This window comes from Pleurodeles waltl, chromosome 1_1 (genome assembly GCF_031143425.1).
Source record: "Pleurodeles waltl isolate 20211129_DDA chromosome 1_1, aPleWal1.hap1.20221129, whole genome shotgun sequence".
Classification (NCBI taxonomy): Eukaryota; Metazoa; Chordata; class Amphibia; order Caudata; family Salamandridae; genus Pleurodeles; species Pleurodeles waltl.
In genome coordinates this window covers 615,003,971-615,030,127 of record NC_090436.1, presented here as the reverse complement: position 1 = coordinate 615,030,127, position 26,157 = coordinate 615,003,971, and the positions used below count along the sequence as shown (strand labels likewise).

The 26,157-nt window shown below is 47.6% G+C and overlaps 1 protein-coding gene across 1 annotated transcript in view; it reads right to left on the bottom strand.

Moving 5' to 3' along the window:
• WDR36 (WD repeat domain 36) overlaps nucleotides 1-26,157 on the bottom strand; it is a 543,291-nt gene that overhangs the window by 232,340 nt on the left and 284,794 nt on the right. Inside the window, exon 13 of the mRNA XM_069226458.1 lies at nucleotides 18,239-18,353. Within this exon, the coding sequence (XP_069082559.1) occupies nucleotides 18,239-18,353 (115 nt within the window). The remainder of the gene's footprint in view (nucleotides 1-18,238; nucleotides 18,354-26,157) is intronic.

Below are 26,157 nucleotides of genomic sequence, written 5' to 3'. Positions count from 1 at the left end.
TACAGGCACCAACTGGGAGTGAATGGATAGGAGTGCGACTGAAGGTCTGTGTTGGGAAATTAATATCCAAAATCTCTCTGATGAGATAGCCCAGGGACAAAATGAAAGGGCAGAGGGGAGCAAATCATACATTTCTATCTCAACTAGCATACAAGGGAATAGAAAGAGTTTGACCCCAGGGTTGTGATGGCACCAGACTTGCCAAAAGGACAACTGTTGCAACCAGGAGGCGAGCCACTATGTGTTTATATATAGTGGGAGTGCCAGGGTGTGATCAGTCACATCACACATTTAAGACACAATTTAAGTCTGTAACTACCAACCATGGGATGTGTGCCCTTTAAACTAAGTAGGGTCAGAGTTTTTTTGTTTGTTTTTTAAATATCTTTTATTAATTTTCCAAACATGTGTTAACATTTCCATTTGCACAATGTTAAATACTTCCCAACTGCCCACTCCACCCCTCCTTACATCCAGCAACCGTTACATTTTTTCTGATATATAAATGAATACTGCACAGTAACTCAGTTTCTCTTAGGGTCATTAACTTCTTGTCATGTATATTAAGAGGCTTCATCAGAGCTTAGGTTAGATACGTTTTGTGAGTGTTCTGACTCTGGTTCTTCGGGGTATTTGAGTTAATCTATTATTGTGTCCCATTGGCTTGCAGTATCCCCGGAGCCCCTTCCTTGGGCAGCCTCTCTATGCAATATACGTCCCTCTACTTCCGCCCACTTTAACACTGCACTCAACCATCTTTGTATTTGAGGACCTGTCGATGCTTTCCAGTGGCTTGTTATTTCTCTTTTAGCTAGCAGTAGTGCTAAATCGATAAATTTATTAGTAGTTTTTTTTTTAGCAGGGCGGGGAAAGTCCCCTAACAGAGCGGACATCAGGGAAGGCCGCAGTCTGCGCTCTGATCGTTTCCGGGGTTTTAAATACTTCTATCCAGTATGGAACTACCTGCTGGCAGTTCCAGAGCATGTGCTCCAAGCCTGCTTCTGACTCCGTGCATCTGGGGCAGTCGCTTCCACTGGAGGGGAACATTTTTGCAAGTCTACAGGGGGTGAAGTAGGCTCTATGGTAAATGTAAATATTTATTAGTTTAAATCGAGCGTTTCTAGATACTGGGTATATATGTGCGGTAATTCTATCCCATTGTAGTGCTTCTATCGTGGTCTCTAGTTCAGTTTGCCATTTTAGTCTAAGGCTATCTAGTTGGGTAAGAGTGTCTTTGTGTAGTGTTTTGCAAAGTATAGAAACCAAGCCTCTATCTCCTCCTCGGGTACAAATAACTCAGCAACCCTCACGTATAGGTGGTTCTTGTGTTCCCAGTTTCCAAGTTCTCTGGATAATTCTAGTTATTGCGGAATATATTATGAATGCTCCTGGTGGAATATCGAACTGCGCACGTAATTCAGCGAAGGTCCTGAGTTGCCCGTTATGATATAAGTCTCCCAGTGTGGTGATATTATGTCAGATTAGTTTATTTAAACCGGTTAAACCTTGATTTCCTATCAGGCTTACTGGGCTCGTTATTGGGATGTCAGGTGCATATGGGGTGTGTGAGTGTGAATGTTTGAGTGCTCTTTCCCAGGAAAATTTAACTGCCTGCCAATCTGGGGACAGTGGTATTTGTTTCCCTCCCGGGGATATTAGTACTCCTAACAGTGTATGGGATAATGACCTAGTATTGTTCTGTAGCTCCAAAATTGTTGCATCCTCGTTTAGGAATCATGCCAACCATTGTAGTTGGCCTGCCCAGTAGAAGGTTTCCATATCAGAGGCTGCAAGGCCTCCCTCAAAAGTAGGTCTCTTGAGCGTATTCAGAGCTAGTCTATGTCTGCCCGGTCCCCATATTAAGTTAGACATGATAGAGTTCAAGTCATTGAATACTGTTTTGGGTATGAGTAGGGGTATGGTGGAGAAAAAATATAGAAATCTTGGAAGTACTATCATTTTTAATATTGCTACTCTTCCCATAACTGCCAGGGGTAGTGTCTTCCGGAACTGTATATCAGTTTTAAGTTTCCTGATTGCAGTGTATATGTTGCCGTCTAATAGGTCTGAGGGTTTGTGATATATGTTGACGCCGAGATATCGGAATGTGGTGGGAGTCCAGGGGAGGCCCCTGGTATCAGTAATCGTTTGGACTCCCTCCGCTAACGGGAAGATTGACGATTTCTTCCAGTTTATTTTAAGACCTGAGGCCTCGCCAAAGCTCTCTAACATGGCCATCGCCCCGGGGAGTTCCTTGTCTTTGTTTCCAAGGAAAATTTGCATTTCGTTCGCAAATAATCTGATATGGTGTCTCTGTGCTCCCAACTTGAAGTCCCCCAAAGTGTGACCCTGATCCGGCCATTCTGGCCCGTGGTTCCACTTCAATGGCGAAGAGTAATGGGGACAGTGGGCAGCCTTGTCTGGTGCCTCTGCCAATTATATAGGAGTATGAGATTGTTCTGCCCATACGTACCCGTGCAGTAGGTTTCGTGTAAAGCAATTGCGTCCATTTCACAAATTCAGGTCCAAGGCCTGGTTTCAGCATTACTTTTTCAAGGTAGTCCCATCATAGACTATCGAATGCTTTCTCTATATCTACTGATATTATTGCAGCCCGTTGTAGGGGTGGTGATCTCCATTGGATAACTGATACTAGTCTCCGTATATTCTGCGCGGCGCTGCGCTGTGGTATGATCCCAGCTTGATCTTTATGGATTAGTTGTGTCATAAAGGGCAGCAATCGGGAGGCTAATATTTTGCTAAGTATTTTATAGTCCAGGTTTAACATGGAGAGAGGGCGGCAAGAGCGTATGTCCCTCATTGGTTTATTGGGTTTTAGTAGAGGGATCATAATCGCCTCATTGATGGTTAGAGGGAGGGCTTTCTTTTCTTTGGCTTCTATATATAGGTTACATAAGTGTGGGGCAAGTTGTTCGAGGAATACGCTGTCGAACTCTACCGGGAGCCCATCTGCCCCAGGTACTTTCCCTCTGGCCATGTTTTGTATTGCAGTTCTAATCTCGGGTATCGAAATAGGTTCAGCTAAGGTTAGTGTTTCTCTCTCCTCTAGCTGTGGGAGGTAGAGATCTTCTAGGGACTTCACTTGGGTGGGGGTTAGCAGTTCCGGGGGGAGGGGTGTAGAGCTGTGCTTAATAGTTTGCAAATCTTTGATTAATTGACTTTTGTTCAAATAAATGACTCCCATCTATGTCTTTTATCTCCATTATCATTGATTGCTGTCTTGGCGGGGCCGCCAGCCAAGCTAAGAGCGAGCTCGCTTTATCTCCCTCTGTGTGTTGTCTATATAGATATTTCTTATAGTCAAATTTGCATAGTATTTCTGTGGCTTCCGCTACTTCCCCTTAATAGACGTGATGTCAGAGGAAACTTCTGGGTGTTCGGGTCTCTGGCACTTTAGTTCCCTAAGGGTTCTCTCTAATTTTTGGATATCTTGTTCCAGTGATCTCCTCACTCCGAACTTGTCTGTTATACATTTCCCTCGGATTACGGTCTTAAAAGTCTCCCATTCTATCGCCCTGCTAGATGCTGTTCCTGTATTGAGATTGAAAAAATCTTTAATGGATTCGGATACGGAGCATTTGAATGCTTCATCTTCCAGCATTTCCGCTCTTAGTCTTCAGGTTGGAATGCAGGTTCTTTCCCTCCCCCAGGACAATGAAATCATGAATGGGCTATGATCGGAGAGGGTACAACAGTTATTCTGCGGAGCACACCCGCTTTGTATCTCGGGAGAGGCTAGGATTGTGTCTCGTCTGACATGTAGGTCATGAATTGTAGAATGGAATGAGTAGTCTCTAGTGATAGAGTGGACATGTCTCCAGCAGTCGCTAAATCCCCATTGGTGTTGCCAATCAGAAAATTGTTTAGCCGTTTTGATGGTTGGTGATCCTTGTAGGGGGGGTGGGATCTATCAAGAATGGGGTTCGCAATGCAATTATAGTCCCCCCCATTAGGGTAGCTTGGGTAAAATTAGCGCCTAATTCCCTTGAGAGCCTAGTTAGGAAGGAACCCTGTTCCTGGTTTGGGGCATACACTCCTCCTATTGTAATATCTCTCCCCGCCAGTCTCCCAGTGATCAGGACATACCGGCCGTCTTTATCAAATATCTTCTGGGATTTTTTGGAAGGGGACCCCTGGGTGTATCCAGATCAGTATTCCCCTAGCATAGGCTGAGTAGGATGTTGCGAATACCTGGCCTCGCCAGCGCTTTGCTAGGGCCCTGACCTCTTGTTCCAGTAAGTGGGTTTCCTGTAATATTGCTATGTGGGCGCCTCTCCTTTTAAGTTGGTTATAAATTTTATGTCTTTTGTTCATATTGTTTAGGCCTCTAACATTCCAAGTAAGAATTTTGTATTTCAGGGGGGAATCCATATTAAACGGTCATAATTGTACGCGTTCTGTCCTCCTTTCTCAACCTTTCCTAGGGTCCTCCTTCTTCTTGTTTCTATGCAGTACAGAGTGATTAACATATTGGTGCTGGATGTAGTTCCCCTATTACTCAACCGTGTACTTCCCCAACTCCCCCCTCCCTACCCCAGGACCGGCATTTAGAACTATCCTCGTCCAAACTTTTAGATCTAAGACTAGTAACTATTGGGTGAGGCAGTGTACCAGGGACTCGAGCCTGTCTCCAGGTTGGACCTCGGAGCAATATACATTCTATTATAGCCTAATCATTTCAAGCATAGTTCTCGTCACATTTAGATGAATAACTGTTAGCTTTTGGTTTACTCGTCGAGAGTGATTCAGTCTGTTGAAGCAAGGAGTCATCGGGCATTGATAGTACTTAAATTGGAGTTCTCATCTGTTTTATGCAGCTCCCGTAGTTTGTTCATTCCTTTGGAGGCATCTGGATATCCTTTATTTTTGTGTTTTCCCCCGTGTTCTTGGCGTTTCGAGGTTAAGAGTTCAAAAAAGTTCTTCTGACGACTTTGGAGTTACTTTTGGCATGCTAACTGAAGTGCCTTGGGAGGAAATGGATGTGTGGCCCGAGTTCGAGTCGTGATCAGATAGTGATTCCAGTGATCTCGTATTGGTCAGGTCTCCTCCACTTATTATAGCTACGTTAGATACCGCTTCCAGTCTTTCTTTAGATGGTAGTTGGTCCAGTGGTGTTCTTCTTGGGTTGCGGTTGCTTGCACCATTCTGCAGTTTTTTAGTCGTTATCTGTCTCTTTTTTTGTGGAGTGGATGTGGGCTGCTCCATCGTTTCCAGAGAGTCCCATACCAGTTGGGGTGATGTGAAGAAGTGAGTTCTATCTCCGTGTGCCACTCTTAACTTAGGTGGGAAGAGCATGGCATATTGGATTTCCATGTTTCGGAGCCGTTTTTTGGCATCTCTAAAGGATGCTCTTTGCTTCTGTGTTTCCTTAGTGAAGTCTGGGAACAACATTATTCGTTGATTATCAAGCATGATTTCCCCTTTGAGTCTTGCCTGTGAGAGGATGTAGTCTCTATCTTTAAAATGCAGTAGTTTGGCGACTACTGGTCTTGGACCTGCTACTGGTCGGGGGAGTCTGGTTGGTACTATATGCGCTCTTTCGACTGCAAAAAATGGGGACAGTCCCTCTGGTGGGATTATTTGTTTTACCCAGTCTTTAAGGAACGCTTCCATGCATTGTGCTCCAAGTTCTGATTTTTCAGGGAGACCCACTATGCGAATGTTACTTCTTCGGGAGCGGTTTTCGGCATCTCCGGCTCTGTTTTCAAGTTGTCTCACTCTGGCCGCTAGTTTGTTCAGGTCGGTGGTGTAGGATTTTTGATCTGGGATCATTTGTTCCAGTGCTCTCTCATTTGCACCTACCCTATCTGACAATTTTCTATGGTCATCTCTTAAGAGAGAGAGATCCGTCGTCAGGGAGTCTATTTTTTGTTCTAGTGCTTCCCGGGAGTCTTTTATCGCTAATAGTATTGTGTCTAGCGTGGTTTCTGTGGAAGGAGAGTCAGTGTTTGCCGTTCCCTCTTGCAGTTGAGATAAGGGTTTTACCATCGTAGTGTCCTCTCTTTCAGGTCCTTCTCTTTTCTTGGGCTTACCCATTGTGCAATGGTCTGAGAGCCCACTTGTTTTGATTAGGGTGTCTGTGCATCCAAGTACTGGATTCACCCTTAGTGCGGCTATAGATCGTTAGTGTGAGTGCTGTAGGTCGGAGATAATCAGTGAGCGCTCTGTTTTTCGGCCCATGGAGCACTCTCTGTTAGTGTTGGATCAGTTCGCTACTTTTCTTCAGTTGTACACTATTTCCCTGAGTGCTGGGTATTAAGCTGCTGTAAGGTATTCCTGCTTCTCCCACTGGGGCAGGATCTTTAGCGCTCCACCACTCCTCAGATAGCCAGAATCAAGGAGGGCCATTGTGTTTTAGTCTCTCCGTTCCTCTTCCGACTCTCTCAGACCCAGCCGCTCTCTTCGTTCCCTACTTGCGTCTCGCTTCCTCCTCGAGCCCTCGGCAGGATCGTTTTGCTAATTTCGGCCCAGGGAGCACTCATTGTTAGTGTTGGGTCAGTTCGCTACTTTTATTCAGCTGTACACTATTTCCCTGGGTGCTGGGTATTAAGCTGCTGTAAGGTATTCCTGCTTCTCCCATTGGGGCAGGGTCTTCAGTGCTCCACCACCCCTGGCAACGGCAGAATCAAGGGGGGCCGCTATGTTTCAGTCTCTCCGTTCCTCTTTCAACTCTCTCAGACCCAGCCGCTCTCTTCGCTCCCTGCTTGCGCTTCACTCCCTCCCCGAGCCCCCGGCAGGATCTTTTGCTAATTTTGTGTTTTGCCCCTTTTCCTCTTAAGAGGTGGAGGAGGGGGGTGTATTGGGGCTTGTACCTACTGCGGGCTCCGGGGGTTGTCCGGCGCTATTCTGACCGTCGTGGGATCTTTATTCCTTTTTAACGTGGACTCGCGGCCGCCATCTTGGATTCGCCGATCGGGTTTTTCTTTCCTGTTTTTCTCTGTTTTTCAGTGCTCATTTGGATGAGCCATTCTCCTTGTTCGTGCTCTGGATATTCCGATTTGTGGAACTCGGTTTATGTAGATGATTGAAGGCTATTTGGTGTCAGGATAATATTGGGCCCGGTGGATGCTGCTCAGAGCTCTGCGATACGCGTGCAGCTCCATCGGTCGCCGGCCACGCCCCCAAGTAGGGTCAGAGTTGTTGAACAAAATATGGGTTGCTCAGTGTTATGGGAGAAGACACTGCCAATGGTTATAGGGGAGCGGTCTTGCCTGGCCTCAAGTAAGACGAATCAGACATCTGGGTCTTTCACGCTTTACAAGATTAAAAGGGGAGTCCAAGTTTTCACCCAAATAAGGGTACCTCTGGTGTAGACCAAATAATTAGTAGCCAACACTCAGCCTATCCATTGTTTCTAGAGCTTTTCACTTTTTGTCAGTGTAATAGGGGATTCCTGTGGATGCTGTTTCCCTTAAGGAGAAATTGAATCCTGTATCTTTTAGATGGTGTCTATTCCAGGAGATTATACTGCATGTCTGTGGTTGTGTCATAGCCCAAACTGTGTACCGCCCACAGGTTCTCAATCAGGGGTTTGCTCGCATCCCCATGGAAACCCCAGAACAGCCTAGGAGGGGTCCTCCCCTAAGGAAAAAGATTTCAACTCCATGAAAATGATAACTGTAGGAAGTTGGCTCTGTATGCACTATTTCAAAGTAAGGAATAGTATGCACAGAGTCCAAGGGTTCCCCTTAGAGGTAAGATAGTGGCAAAAAGAGATAATACTAATGCTCTATTTTGTGGTAGTGTGGTCGAGCAGTAGGCTTATCAAAGGCGTAGTGTTAAGCATTTGTTGTACATACACCCAGGCAATAAATGAGGAACACACACTCAGACAAATCCAGCCAATAGGTTTTGTTATAGAAAAATATCTTTTCTTAGTTTATTTTAAGAACCCCAGGTTCAAATTCTACATGTAATATCTCATTTGAAAGGTATTGCAGGTAAGTACTTTAGGAACTTTGAATCATTACATTAGCAAGTATACTTTTGACATAAAACACAATAAGCTGTTTTAAAAGTGGACAGTGCAATTTTCACAGTTCCTGGGGGAGGTAAGTTTTTGTTAGTTTTCACAGGTAAGTAAGTCACTTACAGGTTTCAGTTTTTGGTCCAAGGTAGCCCACCGTTGGGGGTTCAGAGCAATCCCAAAGTTACCACACCAGCAGCTCGGGCCGGTCAGGTGCAGAGGTCAAAGAGGTGCCCAAAACGCATAGGCTTCAATGGAGAGAAGGGGGTGCCCCGGTTCCAGTCTGCCAGCAGGTAAGTACCCGCGTCTTCGGAGGGCAGACCAGGGGGGTTTTGTAGGGCACCGGGGGGGACACAAGTCAGCACAAAAAGTACACCCTCAGCAGCGCGGGGGCGGCTGGGTGCAGTGTGCAAACACTTGTCGGGTTTGTAAGGGTTTTCAATGAGAGATCAAGGGATCTCTTCAGCGTTGCAGGCAGGCAAGGGGGGGGGCTCCTCGGGGTAGCCACCACCTGGGTAAGGGAGAGGACCTCCTGGGGGTCACTCCTGCACAGGAGTTCCGTTTCTTTAGGTGCTGGGGGCTGCGGGTGCAGAGTCTTTTCCAGCCGTCGGGAAAGGGAGTTCAGGCAGTCGCGGTCAGGGGGAGCCTCGGGATTCCCTCTGCAGGCGTCGCTGTGGGGGCTCAGGGGGGACAACTTTGGTTACTCACAGTCGTAGAGTCGCCGGAGGGTCCTCCCTGAAGCGTTGTTTCTCCACCAGTCGAGTCGGGGTCGCCGGGTGCAGTGTTGCAAGTCTCACGCTTCTTGCGGGGAGTTGCAGGGGTCTTTAAAGCTGCTCCTTGAAACAAAGTTGCAGTTCTTTTGGAGCAGTGCCGCTGTCCTCGGGAGTTTCTTGGTCTCTTGGAAGCAGGGCAGTCCTCTGAGGATTCAGAGGTCGCTGGTCCTGGAGAAAGCGTCGCTGGAGCAGGGTTCTTTAGAAGGCAGGAGACAGGCCGGTAGGACTGGGGCCAAAGCAGTTGGTGTCTTCCTTCTTCTTCTGCAGGGGTTTTCAGCTCAGCAGTCTTCTTCGGTAAGTTGCAGGAATCTAAATTCTTAGGTTCAGGGGAGCCCTTAAATACTAAATTTAAGGGCGTGTTTAGGTCTGGGGGGTTAGTAGCCAATGGCTACTAGCCCTGAGGGTGGGTACACCCTCTTTGTGCCTCCTCCCAAGGGGAGGGGGTCACATCCCTAATCCTATTGGGGAATCCTCCATCTGCAAGATGGAGGATTTCTAAAAGTTGGAGTCACTTCAGCTCAGGACACCTTAGGGGCTGTCCTGACTGGCCTGTGACTCCTCCTTGTTTTTCTCATTATTTTCTCCGGCCTTGCCGCCAAAAGTGGGGGCCGTGGCCGGAGGGGGCGGGCAACTCCACTAGCTGGAGTGTCCTGCGGTGCTGGCACAAAGGGGTGAGCCTTTGAGGCTCACCGCCAGGTGTTACAGCTCCTGCCTGGGGGAGGTGTTAGCATCTCCACCCAGTGCAGGCTTTGTTACTGGCCTCAGAGTGACAAAGGCACTCTCCCCATGGGGCCAGCAACATGTCTCGGTTGTGGCAGGCTGCTGGAACTAGTCAGCCTACACAGATAGTCGGTTAAGGTTTCAGGGGGCACCTCTAAGGTGCCCTCTGGGGTGTATTTTACAATAAAATGTACACTGGCATCAGTGTGCATTTATTGTGCTGAGAAGTTTGATACCAAACTTCCCAGTTTTCAGTGTAGCCATTATGGTGCTGTGGAGTTCGTGTAAAACAGACTCCCAGACCATATACTCTTATAGCTACCCTGCACTTACAATGTCTAAGGTATTGCTTAGACACTGTAGGGGCACAGTGCTCATGCACTGGTGCCCTCACCTGGGGTATAGTGCACCCTGCCTTAGGGCTGTAAGGCCTACTAGAGGGGTGACTTATCTATACCTGCATAGGCAGTGAGAGGCTGGCATGGCACCCTGAGGGGAGTGCCATGTCGACTTACTCATTTTGTTCTCACCAGCACACACAAGCTGGCAAGCAGTGTGTCTGTGCTGAGTGAGGGGTCTCCAGGGTGGCATAAGACATGCTGCAGCCCTTAGAGACCTTCCCTGGCATCAGGGCCCTTGGTACCAGGGGTACCACTTACAAGGGACTTATCTGGATGCCAGGGTGTGCCAATTGTGGAATCAAAAGTACAGGTTAGGGAAAGAACACTGGTGCTGGGGCCTGGTTAGCAGGCCTCAGCACACTTGCAATTCAAAACATAGCATCAGCAAAGGCAAAAAGTCAGGGGGTAACCATGCCAAGGAGGCATTTCCTTACAATAACTAAGAAAAGGTAGACAAAGCAAAAATCACAATTAATACTAAGTACAGAAGGCAAATGGCTAACACTCCAAACAGGCTTCCATTAGGCTTTGGGGGCTGGTAGGATAACACAACTGGAAGAACAACAGTTATGGCAGAAGACTGTCTTATGGAAGCGGTAGACAAGGAACTAGGCCCAATCTGAGACGTAGCTCCTGAGGTTTACAAAAAACTGCATATTTGAGAAGTACCTATGCTTTCCATTATTTTTTGCAGCTAGTGGCAGAAGAGTAATAGGATGATAATTTTGGGAAACTGAAAAACCAATCTGAGTTTTTTTTTAAAATAACAGTTTAAAAATGCTTTGCTTGAGAGGATTAAGGACCACTTCAGTATTTAAACATAATGAGATAATGTCACGTTCTTGATGGAAAGAATATTTTTGTGTAAGAGACACCATGGGATAGAATCTAAAGGCGGTCCAGACTTGCATATGTTGATAAATAAGTGAAAATAATCTGTCAAAGGACAAAAGCTCTGTTCTAGTTAAGGTTTATCAGTCTTGATATGAATAGACTGTGAGGAAGGTAGTTTAGACTTCGAAAGTGTCCTATTGTGATACAGTAGCTGAAATGTTAGTTATATTTTAGGCAAAGAATCTCATCACAAAACAATTGTGAAACACGATCTATGGGAAAAGAAGATAAAGAAGAAGATAATTCTTTACCAACTCTGAAGAGTTCTTAATGTTTACGGATTGATTTAATAATGGCGTAATACTGTTTTCATGTGGCATGGATGGCCTTTATGGATGTTAATTACATGGTCTTGTAAATTGGTTCTGACTGGCAATCATAGTGGAGTCTCCATTTTCCTTCTGCCCTCTGGTTTAGAGTTTGAGAGATTTTAACGCTTTAGAAAACCAAGGTGCCTTTTTGGGATGTTTCCTAGTTTTTATCAATTTTACAGGGGCAATTTAATCTGAAACTGCTACAGCACAGTTAGAATAAAGCAAATATCCTATATCTGGATCTGAAATTAATAAGGAGAATCAATGAAAGAGTAAATTAGAATCTGCTGATCTATTTTGTTACATGGTCTAAGCCATTTTTGCTGGTTTACAATACATGTAACATTAGTTCGGTTGTTAAGAACAAGGGTATGAGAAAATGGTCTGACCAGATCTGGGGAAATAAATTTAACAGAAATCACCAAGTTGGTAGATGGCTAAACTGGGTCTACAATTTGATAACAGAGGAAACTGATTATAAGAGCCATATTACAAGCATCCATGTGATGCAAAAGAAGCGAAAAAACATTGCCCGTTGTGGGCCCGGCGATTGTCAGGACAGCAGCAGGTCAGTAGGGTTTGGGGCCAAAAGTGCAGACTGGTCCATAGTTCTCGCGTTGGTCGGCTCTTATTTTTCCTCCTTCTTCAATCAGAGTTTCTGCTGTCAGTGGACCACCTAAATACAAAATGTAGGGGTGTTTAGAGGAGTGTAGGGAAGTAGCCAATGGGCTACTTACCCATGGGGTGACTAAACCACCTACTCTGACCACTTCTGGTTGAGAGCGGGCATAACCCTGTCCAAGAGTTCCTAGTTCCACCAAAAACAAGATGGTGGATCCCTTCCTTCGTGAAGTACATTAGGCAGCCAACCTTAGGGGTATACGTAGCTGGGTAGTGCAACAACCCTACTTGCATAGCTAATTTTCCACTTGTCCTGGTGCCAAAAGGGCCTCTGAGTAGGGGGTGACATTACGCAGGTCTCGGGGAAGCCAGGGTTCCATACTAAAGGACGGCTTTGAAGCCTCGAGCCCAGATATGCTGATTTACTAGCCATCCTGCTAGAGGAGGTGAGAACACTTTCCTCCAGAGCAGGCATTGTTCTTGGCCTCGGACAGCGCAGCCTCTCACCTTCGGGGGCAAAACATTTGTCTGTGGTGACAGGCTGGTCAGTCAGCCAGCACACTAGAGGACTAATAGGTTTCAGGGGACACCTCTAAGGTGCTCTCTGGGTGCATGTCATAATAAATCCAATACTGGCAACATTATGGATTTATTAAGAAGAGGTGTCTGATACCAAACACCACAGGTTTCAGTAAAGTCATTATGTAGCTGAGTAACTCGTAATGACCAGCGCCCAGTACATAACTTAAGATGGCTTCCATGTTCACTTGTAATCTAGCACTAGAACTAGACATCATAGGGGCATATCTGCTGATGCAGATATGTCCTCACATGTATTACAATGTACCCTACGTTAGGACTCTAAAGGCCTGCTTTAGGGGTGATTTACATATAAGACATGCAGTGTATTTGGGCATCGCACACAGGGTGTATGCAATGCCGTGTTTTCACAATGGTTTGCACCATTTCACCCATTCTGAGATGGTAGTCTGCATGCTATCTGTATGGGGGTCCTTTAGGGTGACAGAATATATGCTGCAGCCCTTTGGGACCTTTTTAGTACCCATGCCCCAGGAATCAGGAGTACCATTTACTTGGGACTTACAGGGTGCTAAAGTGTGTGCCAATTGTGTTACAACTGAGTATTTCATTTCAGGAGGAAGAACAATGGCGCATTGTTAGCAGGCTTCAGTGCACTGTCAAGTCGAAAACCAGCCCTCAGTAGTTCAAATGGGGGCAAAAACTGGAGGGGGGGGGCATGTGCAAAGAGAAGTCCAGATTCCTATACATGGGAAGTCAGAAAAAATAGACCACAACCTTTGACCAAATCTTAAGGTAAGCACGGAAATGGATGAAAGACTGCAGAAATGGAATAAAGCCTGCAGGGAGGTTGGGACGGTCAGTAAGGTATCTGCACCTAGAAAGAGACACTAACCAGATAAGGCGTTACCAAAGGTAAGTAACTTGTTAATCTGATACAAACATCTAGCCGCAGATTCCTTACCTTAAACTACATACCCAATAAATACCTCCTTGGAGAAGGGTCTGCAAAGGCAATTTCAAATCCAACAGTCCTGCAGGAGTAGTGTTTGGTAAAAGTGTACAAGGGCATCCACTTTGCTTCCAACAGATATCCAAGATAGGTACTCTGCAAGCTAAAAATAAAAAGTGGTTGCAGCCTTAGCTCTGTTGGTATGACCACACAAACCCTCAGAATGTTGCTTTTTGGGCAGTGCGTGGCAGATCTTGATGCCGAGCACTATCCATCTTGAGGTGGTCTGTTTCTGCACAGCCTTCCCTTTCTTAGCTCCTATGAACCCCACGAAGACTAAACCTGTAAGTGTATCATGTGATCAAGGTAGAATGACAAGCCTTTTTCGGGTCCAGACAGTGGATCCTAACAATAGAGCAAACAGAAAAACCTTGGAAAGAGGTGCAGAAAGGGAGTCGATGTTGTGAGAATCCAGCCATGTCAGAAATGTACGTATGCCAACTTAGTGGAGGGTCACCTAGCTGCCATAATAACATCACAGACTTCAAGTGGAAGGTTGAAAGATGTTGACTGAAAGTACTCTGTCTCTTCCCATGAAGTTGGGGGGAATGCAGGCTCTGGTGCAGACCCCTACTCTGTTGCTGCGACAGAAGATGCTCTTAAAGAGGCAATCTGATTGGAGGACCAATGGTCATGATCAACAGGTCGGGGTACCAGACTCTCTGTGCCAAAACCAGAGCCACAAGAATAACGGGCCCGGTCATTCCTGACCTTTTTGAGAACTCTGGGCAGGAGTTGTACTGGAAGAAAGTCATACAGGAGGCTGGAGCGCCACTTGAGATGAAAAGCGTCTCCGAGCGAGTCCCGCTTTGGAAACTCTAGTCCACACAACTGCTGACATAGTGTATTTTCGGTGGTGGTGAACAGATCTATCCAAAGCTCTCCCCACTGCTGAGAGAGTCCTTGCATCACCTCCAGGTGGAGATGCCATTCATGATCCCCTAAGCAAATTCGGCTGAGTTTGTCAGCCCTGGCGTTTAGAGAGCCTGCCATGTGTGGAAGCCCCGAGGAAATGCCCTGAGTCCAGAGATGCAGAGCCTCTTGACAAAGGTCCACAACCGCACTCAACCCTCTTTGTTTCAGTACCACATCGTTGAGGTGTTTTTTGTGAAAACCTGCACCAGTCTTCCCTTGATCGAAGGAAGAAAGGCTTTCAATGGCAAGTAAATTGCCTATAGCTTCAATAGCTTGATGTTGAGCCTGGACTCCGCTGGAGACCAGAGTCCTGATACTGACCTCTCCCAGTCTGCCACTAACACAATCAGGCTTCGTCGTCCACCACTGAAGATTTTCCGCTGTTCTCTTGGGGATCTGGAGCATGTCAGAGAGATTCCTCTGATGCTGCGCCCACTGGGACTTCAGGGCCCATTGTAGAGCCTGCATTGGCCAACGGGCATGTGTTACAAGCAGGATGCAGGAGGCCATGAGACCCAACAACCTCAAAGTCAGTCTCACCAAAATCTGGGATAGAGGCTGAAAAATTGGTGTCCTTGACTTGCCACTCTGGCGGATTGATCCAAAACTTTACTGTGTCAATAACCGCTCCAATGAAAGTAAGCATCTGAGAGGGAGTCAGGTGTGACTTCGTCTCGGCTCTTTGATAGTGAACCCCAGCAAGTGCAGAAGATTCACCATAGTCTAGCGGTAGGAACAAATTGGGGCAAGCCCACCATCAACAGTCAATCGTCAAGTTAGGGGAAATCTGGAACCCCTGGCCTCCGCAGATGTGCTGCAACCACCCCCATCACCTTGGTGAACACTCAAGGGGTACTGGTAAGGCCAAAGGGGAGCACGGCAAAATGAAAGTGTTCTTGGCAAACCATGAACTGTAGGTAACACCTGTGGGCAGGCAGGCCGGGGATGTGGAAATGTGCGTCCTACAAGTCCAATCTAGTCTTTCGGGTCCCGAGCAGACAGAACCTGAGTGAGCGAGAACACTTTAAATTTATCCTTTTTCAGGAAGAGATTGAGAAGGTGCAGATCTAGGATGAGATGAAGGTGTCCATCCTTCTTTGGCACCAAAAATGAGTGAGAATAGCAACAACGACCTACTTGTGATGGTGGCACCCTCTCTATGGTGCCCTTGGCCAGGAGGAGAGATGGTCCTCTGTCAGCTGGTCGTGAGTGGCACGATTGGAGGAGTAGTCACAAAGGGGAGGGAGTAGCCCCTTTGGGTTTCACAAATTGTTCAATGGTCTGAGGTTACTGACCGCCAGTGGTGCAGGTGATAGAGTATCCTGCACCCGACTCCCCCATCCCACCCCTGTTGATGCCCATGATGGTCAGAGGGAAAACTAAAGGCATTTGGGGGCTGTGACTGCTGGTGGGTGGTGGACTGGCCCGACCACTGGCTACCTGTCTGATGTAGATTGTCGGACCCGTGTCCTCTGGCACAAAACGGCTTGAAAGCATGTTGGCTGTGGTGACTGGGAGGGTATGGATGCGGTTGGAAACCCCTTTCGTGGCCACGAAAGGAGTGAAAGGCTGACTGGGGACGGGGAGGAGGGGGGGAATGAGGGGCTATAGACAAGCTCAAGAACTTGGTCATAGCTTAGACGTCCTTAAAGCGCTCCAGCGCAGAGTCTTCACGCCCTCTGAAAAGACGAGAGTCATCAAGGGGCATGTCCTTGAGAGAGGCTTGGACATTCCCTGATAAGTCAGTGGTTCTCAGCCAGGTGTGGTTCCGCAAGGCCACCATCTATGAAATCACTCTACCCAGTGAGTTGGTTGTGTCAAGTCCACATTGTATGGTGAACTTTGCTGGGTCACTCGCGTCCGCAATAGCCTGGGAGATTATGGCTCGGGCCTCCCCCAAGACCATAGGCAGCACTCGCGCAACCACATCTCAGATCGTATGGGAATATCTTCCAGAAGGCATGAAGTGTTCACCGACCACAGTGCAAGAACAGCTGAAGAGAGCATTCTCTTGTCAAAGGTATGAAGCCTCTTAGATTCCCTGTCTGGTGTAGTGATAGGGAACAAGCCAGGTTTGATCGTAAAGATGGGGGGTTTGGACCACCGAGCTCTCCGGGGTGGGGTGCTGGGTAAGGAAACTGAGGGGAACCCAGGAACGAGGCAATGGCAGTGGGGAATTGTCCTATGCAGGAAGCAGGGAGCCCCCATGAAGTCCTTGGACGAGGCCCAAGGTAGGACATCGTTAAGGGCCTCACAAAAGGGGACTCCCGCCTGATGTACCTCCATCAAGACATTAGTCGTGACTGCCACTGTGAGTAACTGAAGCCCTATGCACCACCACAGCAAAAGAGGCTACCTCCTCCATAGTCACAGTCGGAAGACAAGGCCAATGTCAGGTGAGGTGTCTAACCCACTGGCCTCCGCGAGTTACTCATACCAGTTCTTTTTCTTATCTAGGGAATGCTGGTATGCCTAAGTGTCCTCAGACCCTTTCCACTGGGACCCAGTCGGCACAGGATGACTCCCATCCTGCTCCGTGTTGGAGTCAGGAATTACGATGGAGATAGTGCCGCACCGGGAGCCACTGGAGCAGGATCCAAGGAAGGTCTCAGCCTCGCTGGCAGCTCTGCTCTGGATCCAACATGGGATGCATTGGGCCGGACTAGTGCTGAGGGTGAATCTGGCAGAAAGGATCCAGTCGGGGCCCCTCCTGAGCCCGTGGCCCAGATGTTCCAGAGAGGCCGGGCCACCCAAATAGGAGGTTATGTCTTTATAAATTTCGTGAAGATGGACGGAGGTTGGTCCCGCTCAGGGAAGGTCATGTAAGTGCGGAATGGACCCGGACTCAGGCTCCACTGAAGCCTAGCGCGCTGATGCTCCCAGGGCCTTGTCAGAAGTCTTCAAATGGCATAGCAAAGTCAAAAACCGCTAGAACTTCTTTGATTTTGTTTGTGCTTGTGGGACTGCCTTAACAGCTTTGTATGCACTGACGACGATCGCCGGATGTGACTCTACCAAGGCACCGGGGACCATCAGCACAACTGGGATCTTGAGTGACGCGGAGTCGACAAATGTCGCACAGCGAGGAACTTCAGGGAACTTGCCCTCAGTGCAGGTCTTGGAGTTGCAGTCCCTCTCCAGGCACCATAGGCACACCAAGTATAAGGGTGCCATAGATATCTGCCTGGGACAGGAACCACACAGTTGAATCCAGCCGGTTTCTTAAGGGACATCCTGTTACACCGGGAAAGAAAATCTTTCAAAAAAAGTGTAAGACAACAAGTTGAGAAAAAGGTCAGTCAAAAAATGACTGAGGATAGGCATGACCAGATCAGCACTACCTGACATGGAAAGAAAAGAAATGACTTCAGTGCATTGGAGTGACACTTATATAGATACCAGGTATGGCACTTTTGGTGCGGATGCCACCAATGTGGAGCTGAATAAAGCCACTTACCGGCATGCACGGGTACTGCTCAAAAACATCCAGATCCAGTCTGACGCCTAGAGATTATTCTAAGGTAAGGAATCTGCAGCTAGAAGTCTCTATTAGATAGAATACAATAAACTAATTGTATTGTTTTTACCTACCCTAAAGTGTAAATATCCTTTTCTCATTGGAATAACTTACTTCATTAAAAACAGTTGCAAATTGAGAAGGCTAGAACTGATAAACTGAACAGCAAAATAGCAGGTGTGGCTGTATGCAGTGTGTTAAATCAAAGTCATGACAATCTAGCAGAACACATCCTGTGTAATTCAGATTTGCCAATCCACATACTGTTACATCTTTCTATCTTCACACTTTCTGCATCAATCATTGATATTTAGTACCTCACAACTTCAAAACAACCAATTCTGTTAACCCAACCATCTACAGGATCTGCCATCTCTGCAAGGTATTCAATGTACCTTATATTATTGCATGCTTTCTTCATCACCACTAGCTCAAATCTCAACTCTGTTGCCCTCTACTAATAATTCTAATAATTTCACAAAAAGTACAATTTTACTGCAGCACTCCACACTAATAACATGTCTTAAAAAGTTACATTGCTTACCTTTGTCACTTCCGAAGTGTCCTCTGTGAATGCCAGACTGAATATTGTACATGTCTACTTCTCCAGTTGAAAGTCCAATTAAGACAAAGTTCCCACAACTCGTTAAATCAACTGCCTTCAGAAGAGAATGTAACTTTGTTATAAATGTCTTCGAAGAAGATAATAAAACAATATTGGTAAAATGGAACTACTCCTCAGAAAACTGGATAAAATAACCCAGAGATGGTTCCATATAAAATACATTCTTATTTTGTAGTGCCATTCAAGCCCATGGGCATCTAAGTGCTTTGAGGAAAGCCGAAATGTAGAAATGCTAAGTGCACATTCTTTGCTTGAGTAATACAGTAATACAAAGTAACAACACAAAACAATACACAAGGTTGCAATGAACTATCCTTGAATTCTGGTTTTGCTTAGAGTGATACCACTAGTAATTCAAATATTTTTGGATGCTGTGCTGCACCACACTGTACTGTTTTTAGACAATTCAATTTCACATCTAGACTTAAGAGTCTGGGGGCTCAGTGGAATAATACATCTGCTCTAGGAATCATTGTTAAACTTCATGGTCAGAGGATGGAATCCCATCTGCCTACTCAGCCTTTCATCCTTCCGAAGCTGATAAAAAAAAAAAACAAGAAAAAAAAAAAAAACAAGAGTACCAACGAATAAATTATTTATTATTCAGGGCCAAGAAGGATCAAAGCAGAAATATAGACAAAATCCTCTGCAGGAAAACTTTTGCTAGGTCCCCTCGCTGCACACCTATGTGCATAAGTAATCGGAGGGTGAGGCAACTTATGGGTGGCTGTAGGATGTTGGCTCTGTATGCACTATTTCAAAGTAAGGAATTATATGCACAGAGTCCAAGGGTTCCCCTTAGAGGTAAGATAGTGGCAAAAAGAGATAATACTAATGCTCTATTTTGTGGTAGTGTGGTCGAGCAGTAGGCTTATCAAAGGAGTAGTGTTAAGCATTTGTTGTACATACACACAGGCAATAAATGAGGAACACACACTCAGAGACAAATCCAGCCAATAGGTTTTGTTATAGAAAAATATATTTTCTTAGTTTATTTTAAGAACCACAGGTTCAAATTCTACATGTAATATCTCATTTGAAAGGTATTGCAGGTAAGTACTTTAGGAACTTTGAATAATCACAATAGCATATATACTTTTTACATAAAACACATTTAGCTGTTTTAAAAGTGGACACAGTGCAATTTTCACAGTTCCTGGGGGAGGTAAAGTAATGTTAGTTCTTGCAGGTAAGTAAACCACCTATGGGGTTCAAATTGGGGTCCAAGGTAGCCCACCGTTGGGGGTTCAGAGCAACCCCAAAGTTACCACACCAGCAGCTCAGGGCCGGTCAGGTGCAGAGTTCAAAGTGGTGCCCAAAACGCATAGGCTTCAATGGAGAGAAGGGGGTGCCCCGGTTCCAGTCTGCCAGCAGGTAAGTACCCGCGTCTTCGGAGGGCAGACAAGGGGGGGTTTTGTAGGGCACCGGGGGGGGGGGGGGGGGGGGGACACAAGCTCACACAAAAAGTACACCCTCAGCGGCACTGGGGCGGCCGGGTGCAGTGTGCAAACACGCGTCGGGTTTTCAATAGGAGTCAATGAGAGACCAAGGGGTCTCTTCAGCGATGCAGGCAGGCAAGGGGGGGGCTCCTCAGGGTAGCCACCACCTGGGCAAGGGAGAGGGCCTCCTGGGGGTCACTCCTGCACTGAAGTTCTGATCCTTCAGGTGCTGGGGGCTGCAGGGTCTTTTCCAGCCGTCGGGATTTTAGAGTCAGGCAGTCGCGGTCAGGGGGAGCCTCGGGATTCCCTCTGCAGGCGTCGCTGTGGGGGCTCAGGGGGGACAGCTTTGGTTACTCACAGTCTCGGAGTCGCCGGAGGGTCCTCCCTGAGGTGTTGGTTCTCCACCAGTCAAGTGGGGTCGCCGGGTGCAGTGTTGCAAGTCTCACGCTTCTTGCGGGGATTGCAGGGGTATTTACATCTGCTCCTCTGGATACAAAGTTGCAGTCTTTGTTGAACAGGGCCGCTGTTCTCGGGAGTTTCTTGGTCTCTTGGAAGCAGGGCAGTCCTCTGAGGATTCAGAGGTCGCTGGTCCCAGGGAAAGCGTCGCTGGAGCAGTTTTCTTCTGAAGGCAGGAGACAGGCCGGTAGGACTGGGGCCAAAGCAGTTGGTGTCTTCTTTCTTCTTCTGCAGGGGTTTTCAGCTCAGCAGTCCTCTTCTTCTGTAAGTTGCAGGAATCTAAATTCTTAGGTTCAGGGGAGCCCTTAAATACTAAATTTAAGGGCGTGTTTAGGTCTGGGGGGTTAGTAGCCAATGGCTACTAGCCCTGAGGGTGGGTACACCCTCTTTGTGCCTCCTCCCAAGGGGAGGGGGTCACATTCCTATCCCTATTGGGGGAATCCTCCATCTGCAAGATGGAGGATTTCTAAAAGTTAGAGTCACTTCAGCTCAGGACACCTTAGGGGCTGTCCTGACTGGCCAGTGACGACTCCTTGTTTTTTCTCATTAATTCCTCCGGCCTTGCCGCCAAAAGTGGGGCCGTGGCCGGAGGGGGCGGGCAACTCCACTAGCTGGAGTGCCCTGTGGTGCTGGAACAAAGGGGGTGAGCCTTTGAGGCTCACCGCCAGGTGTTACAGCTCCTGCCTGGGGGAGGTGATAGCATCTCCACCCAGTGCAGGCTTTGTTACTGGCCACAGAGTGACAAAGGCACTCTCCCCATGTGGCCAGCAACATGTCTCGACTGTGGCAGGCTGCTAAAACCAGTCAGCCTACACGGGTAGTTGGTTAAGGTTTCAGGGGGCATCTCTAAGGTGCCCTCTGGGGTGTATTTCACAATAAAATGTACACTGGCATCAGTGTGCATTTATTGTGCTGAGAAGTTCGATACCAAACTTCCCAGTTTTCAGTGTAGCCATTATGGTGCTGTGGAGTTCGTGTTTGACAGACTCCCAGACCACATACTCTTATGGCTACCCTGCACTTACAATGACTAAGGTTTTGCTTAGACACTGTAGGGGCACAGTGCTCATGCACTGGTGCCCTCACCTAGGGTATAGTGCACCCTGCCTTAGGGCTGTAAGGCCTGCTAGAGGGGTGACTTATCTATACTGCATAGGCAGTGTGAGGTTGGAATGGCACCCTGAGGGGAGTGCCATGTCGACTTACTCGTTTTGTTCTCACCAGCACACACAAGGTGGCAAGCAGTGTGTCTGTGCTGAGTGAGGGGTCCCCAGGGTGGCATAAGCTATGCTGCAGCCCTTAGAGACCTTCCCTGGCATCAGGGCCCTTGGTACCAGGGGTACCAGTTACAAGGGACTTACCTGGATGCCAGGGTGTGCCAATTGTGTAAAACAAAAGTACAGGTTAGGGAAAGAACACTGGTGCTGGGACCTGGTTAGCAGGCCTCAGCACACTTTCAAATCAAAACATAGCATCAGCAAAGCAAAAAGTCAGGGGGTAACCATGCCAAGGAGGCATTTCCTTACACAACCCCCCCCCCCCAAACGAAAGAGGATGAGACTAACCTTTCCCAAGAGAGTCTTCATTTTCTAAGTGGAAGAACCTGGAAAGGCCATCTGCATTGGCATGGGCAGTCCCAGGTCTGTGTTCCACTATAAAGTCCATTCCCTGTAGGGAGATGGACCACCTCAACAGTTTTGGATTTTCACCTTTCATTTGCATCAGCCATCTGAGAGGTCTGTGGTCAGTTTGAACTAGGAAGTGAGTACCAAAGAGGTATGGTCTCAGCTTCTTCAGGGACCAAACCACAGCAAAGGCCTCCCTCTCAATGGCACTCCAACGCTGCTCCCTGGGGAGTAACCTCCTGCTAATGAAAGCAACAGGCTGGTCAAGGCCATCATCATTTGTTTGGGACAAAACTGCCCCTATCCCATGTTCAGAGGTATCAGTCTGCACAATGAACTGCTTGGAGTAATCTGGAGCTTTCAGAACTGGTTCTGTGCACATTGCTTGTTTCAGGGTGTCAAAGGCCTGTTGGCATTCTACAGTCCAGTTTACCTTCTTGGGCATTTTCTTGGAGGTGAGTTCTGTGAGGGCTGTCACTATGGATCCATATCCCTTCACACACCTCCTATAGTACCCAGTCAAGCCAAGGAATGCCCTGACTTGAGTCTGGGTTTTTGGAGCTGCCCAGTCCAGAATAGTCTGGATCTTAGGCTGGAGTGGCTGAACTTGGCCTCCACCTACAAGGTGTCCCAAGTAAACCACAGTTCCCTGCCCTATCTGGCATTTGGATGCCTTGAAAGAGAGGCCTGCTGATTGCAGAGCCTTCAAAACCTTCTTCAGGTGGACCAGGTGATCCTGCCAGCTGGAGCTAAAGACAGCAATATCATCAAGATAAGCTGCACTAAAGGACTCCAAACCAGCAAGGACTTGATTCACCAACCTTTGGAACGTGGCAGGGGCATTCTTTAAACCAAAGGGCATAACAGTAAACTGATAATGCCCATCAGGTGTGGAGAATGCTGTCTTTTCTTTTGCTCCAGGTGCCATTTTGATTTGCCAGTACCCTGCTGTTAAGTCAAAGGTACTTAAGAATTTGGCAGCACCTAATTTGTCTATCAGTTCATCAGCTCTAGGAATGGGATGGGCATCTGTCTTGGTGACAGAATTAAGTCCTCTGTAGTCCACACAAAACCTCATCTCTCTCTTTCCATCTTTGGTGTGAGGTTTGGGGACTAAGACCACTGGGCTAGCCCAGGGGCTGTCAGAGTGCTCAATTACTCCCAATTCCAGCATCTTGTGGACTTCCACCTTGATGCTTTCCTTAACTTGATCAGACTGTCTGAATATTTTGTTTTTGACAGGCATGCTGTCTCCTGTGTCCACATCATGGGTACACAGGTGTGTCTGACCAGGGGTTAGGGAAAAGAGCTCAGCAAACTGTTGCAGGACCTTCCTACAATCAGATTGCTGTTGGTCAGAGAGGGTGTCTGAATAGATCACTCCATCAACTGAGCCATCCTTAGGGTTTGATGAGAGAAGATCAGGGAGAGGTTCACTCTCAGCTTCCTGATCCTCATCTGTTACCATCAACAGATTCACATCAGCCCTGTCATGGAAGAGCTTAAGGCGGTTCACATGGATCACCCTCTTGGGGCTCCTGCTAGTGCCCAGGTCCACCAGGTAGGTGACCTGACTCTTCTTCTCTAGCACTGGGTAAGGGCCACTCCATCTGTCCTGGAGTGCCCTGGGAGCCACAGGCTCCAAAACCCAGACTTTCTGCCCTGGTTGAAATTCAACCAGTGCAGCCTTTTGGCCATACCAAACCTTCTGGAGCTGTTGGCTGGCCTCAAGGTTTTTACTTGCCTTTTCCATGTACTCTGCCATCCTTGAGCGAAGACCAAGTACATAGTCCACTATGTCTTGTTTAGGCTCATGAAGAGGTCTCTCCCAGCATTCTTTCACAAGAGCTAGTGGTCCCCTTACAGGGTGGCCAAACAGAAGTTCAAAGGGTGAGAACCCTACTCCCTTCTGAGGCACCTCTCTGTAAGCGAAAAGCAGACATGGCAAGAGGACATCTGTAGGAAGTTGGCTCTGTATGCACTATTTCAAAGTAAGGAATAGTATGCACAGAGTCCAAGGGTTCCCCTTAGAGGTAAGATAGTGGCAAAAAGAGATAATACTAATGCTCTATTTTGTGGTAGTGTGGTCGAGCAGTAGGCTTATCAAAGGAGTAGTGTTAAGCATTTGTTGTACATACACACAGGCAATAAATGAGGAACACACACTCGGAGACAAATCCAGCCAATAGGTTTTGTTATAGAAAAATATATTTTCTTAGTTTATTTTAAGAACCACAGGTTCAAATTCTACATGTAATATCTCATTTGAAAGGTATTGCAGGTAAGTACTTTAGGAACTTTGAATCATTACATTAGCATGTATACTTTTGACATAAAACACAATAAGCTGTTTTAAAAGTGGACACAGTGCAATTTTCACAGTTCCTGGTGGAGGTAAGTTTTTGTTAGTTTTCACAGGTAAGTAAGTCACTTACAGGTTTCAGTTTTTGGTCCAAGGTAGCCCACCGTTGGGGGTTCAGAGCAACCCCAAAGTTACCACACCAGCAGCTCAGGGCCGGTCAGGTGCAGAGGTCAAAGAGGTGCCCAAAACGCATAGGCTGCAATGGAGAGAAGGGGGTGCCCCGGTTCCGGTCTGCCTGCAGGTAGGTACCCGTGTCTTCGGAGGGCAGACCAGGGGGGTTTTGTAGGGCACCGGGGGGGGACACGAGTTCACACAAAAAGTACACCCTCAGCGGCACTGGGGCGGCCGGGTGCAGTGTAGAAACAAGCGTCGGGTTTGCAATGTAAATCAATGAGAGATCAAGGGATCTCTTCAGCGTCGCAGGCAGGCAAGGGGGGGCTCCTCGGGGTAGCCACCACCTGGGCAAGGGAGAGGGCCTCCTGGGGGTTACTACTGCACAGGAGTTCCGTTTCTTTAGGTGCTGGGGGCTGCGGGTGCAGGGTCTTTTCCAGCCGTCGGGAAAGGGAGTTCAGGCAGTCGCGGTCAGGGTGAGCCTCGGGATTCCCTCCGCAGGCGTCGCTGTGGGGGCTCAGGGGGGACAACTTTGGTTACTCACGGACTCGGAGTCGCCGGAGGGTCCTCCCTGAAGTGTTGGTTCCCCACCAGTCGAGTCGGGGTCGCCGGGTGCAGTGTTGCAAGTCTCACGCTTCTTGCGGGGAGTTGCAGGGGTCTTTAAATCTGCCACTTGAAACAAAGTTGCAGTTCTTTTGGAGCAGTGCCGCTGTCCTCGGGAGTTTCTTGGTCTCTTGGAAGTAGGGCAGTCCTCTGAGGATTCAGAGGTCGCTGGTCCTGGAGAAAGCGTCGCTGGAGCAGGGTTCTTTAGAAGGCAGGAGACAGGCCGGTAGGACTGGGGCCAAAGCAGTTGGTGTCTTGTAGGAAGTTGGCTCTGTATGTGCTATTTCAAAGTAAGGAATAGCATGCACAGAGTCCAAGGGTTCCCCTTAGAGGTAAAATAGTGGTAAAAATAGATAATACTAATGCTCTATTTTGTGGTAGTGTGGTCGAGCAGTAGGCTTATCCAAGGAGTAGTGTTAAGCATTTGTTGTACATACACATAGACAATAAATGAGGTACACACACTCAGAGACAAATCCAGCCAATAGGTTTTTGTATAGAAAAATATATTTTCTTAGTTTATTTTAAGAACCACAGGTTCAAATTCTACATGTAATATCTCATTCGAAAGGTATTGCAGGTAAGTACTTTAGGAACTTTAAATCATAAAAATTGCATGTATACTTTTCAAGTTATTGACAAATAGCTGTTTTAAAAGTGGACACTTAGTGCAATTTTCACAGTTCCTAGGGGAGGTAAGTTTTTGTTAGTTTTACCAGGTAAGTAAGACACTTACAGGGTTCAGTTCTTGGTCCAAGGTAGCCCACCGTTGGGGGTTCAGAGCAACCCCAAAGTCACCACACCAGCAGCTCAGGGCCGGTCAGGTGCAGAGTTCAAAGTGGTGCCCAAAACACATAGGCTAGAATGGAGAGAAGGGGGTGCCCCGGTTCCGGTCTGCTTGCAGGTAAGTACCCGCGTCTTCGGAGGGCAGACCAGGGGGGGTTTTGTAGGGCACCGGGGGGGACACAAGCCCACACAGAAATTTCACCCTCAGCAGCGCGGGGGCGGCCGGGTGCAGTGTAGAAACAAGCGTCGGGTTCGCAATGTTAGTCTATGAGAGATCTCGGGATCACTTCAGCGCTGCAGGCAGGCAAGGGGGGGGTTCCTCGGGGAAACCTCCACTTGGGCAAGGGAGAGGGACTCCTGGGGGTCACTTCTCCAGTGAAAGTCCGGTCCTTCAGGTCCTGGGGGCTGCGGGTGCAGGGTCTCTCCCAGGCGTCGGGACTTTGGATTCAAAGAGTC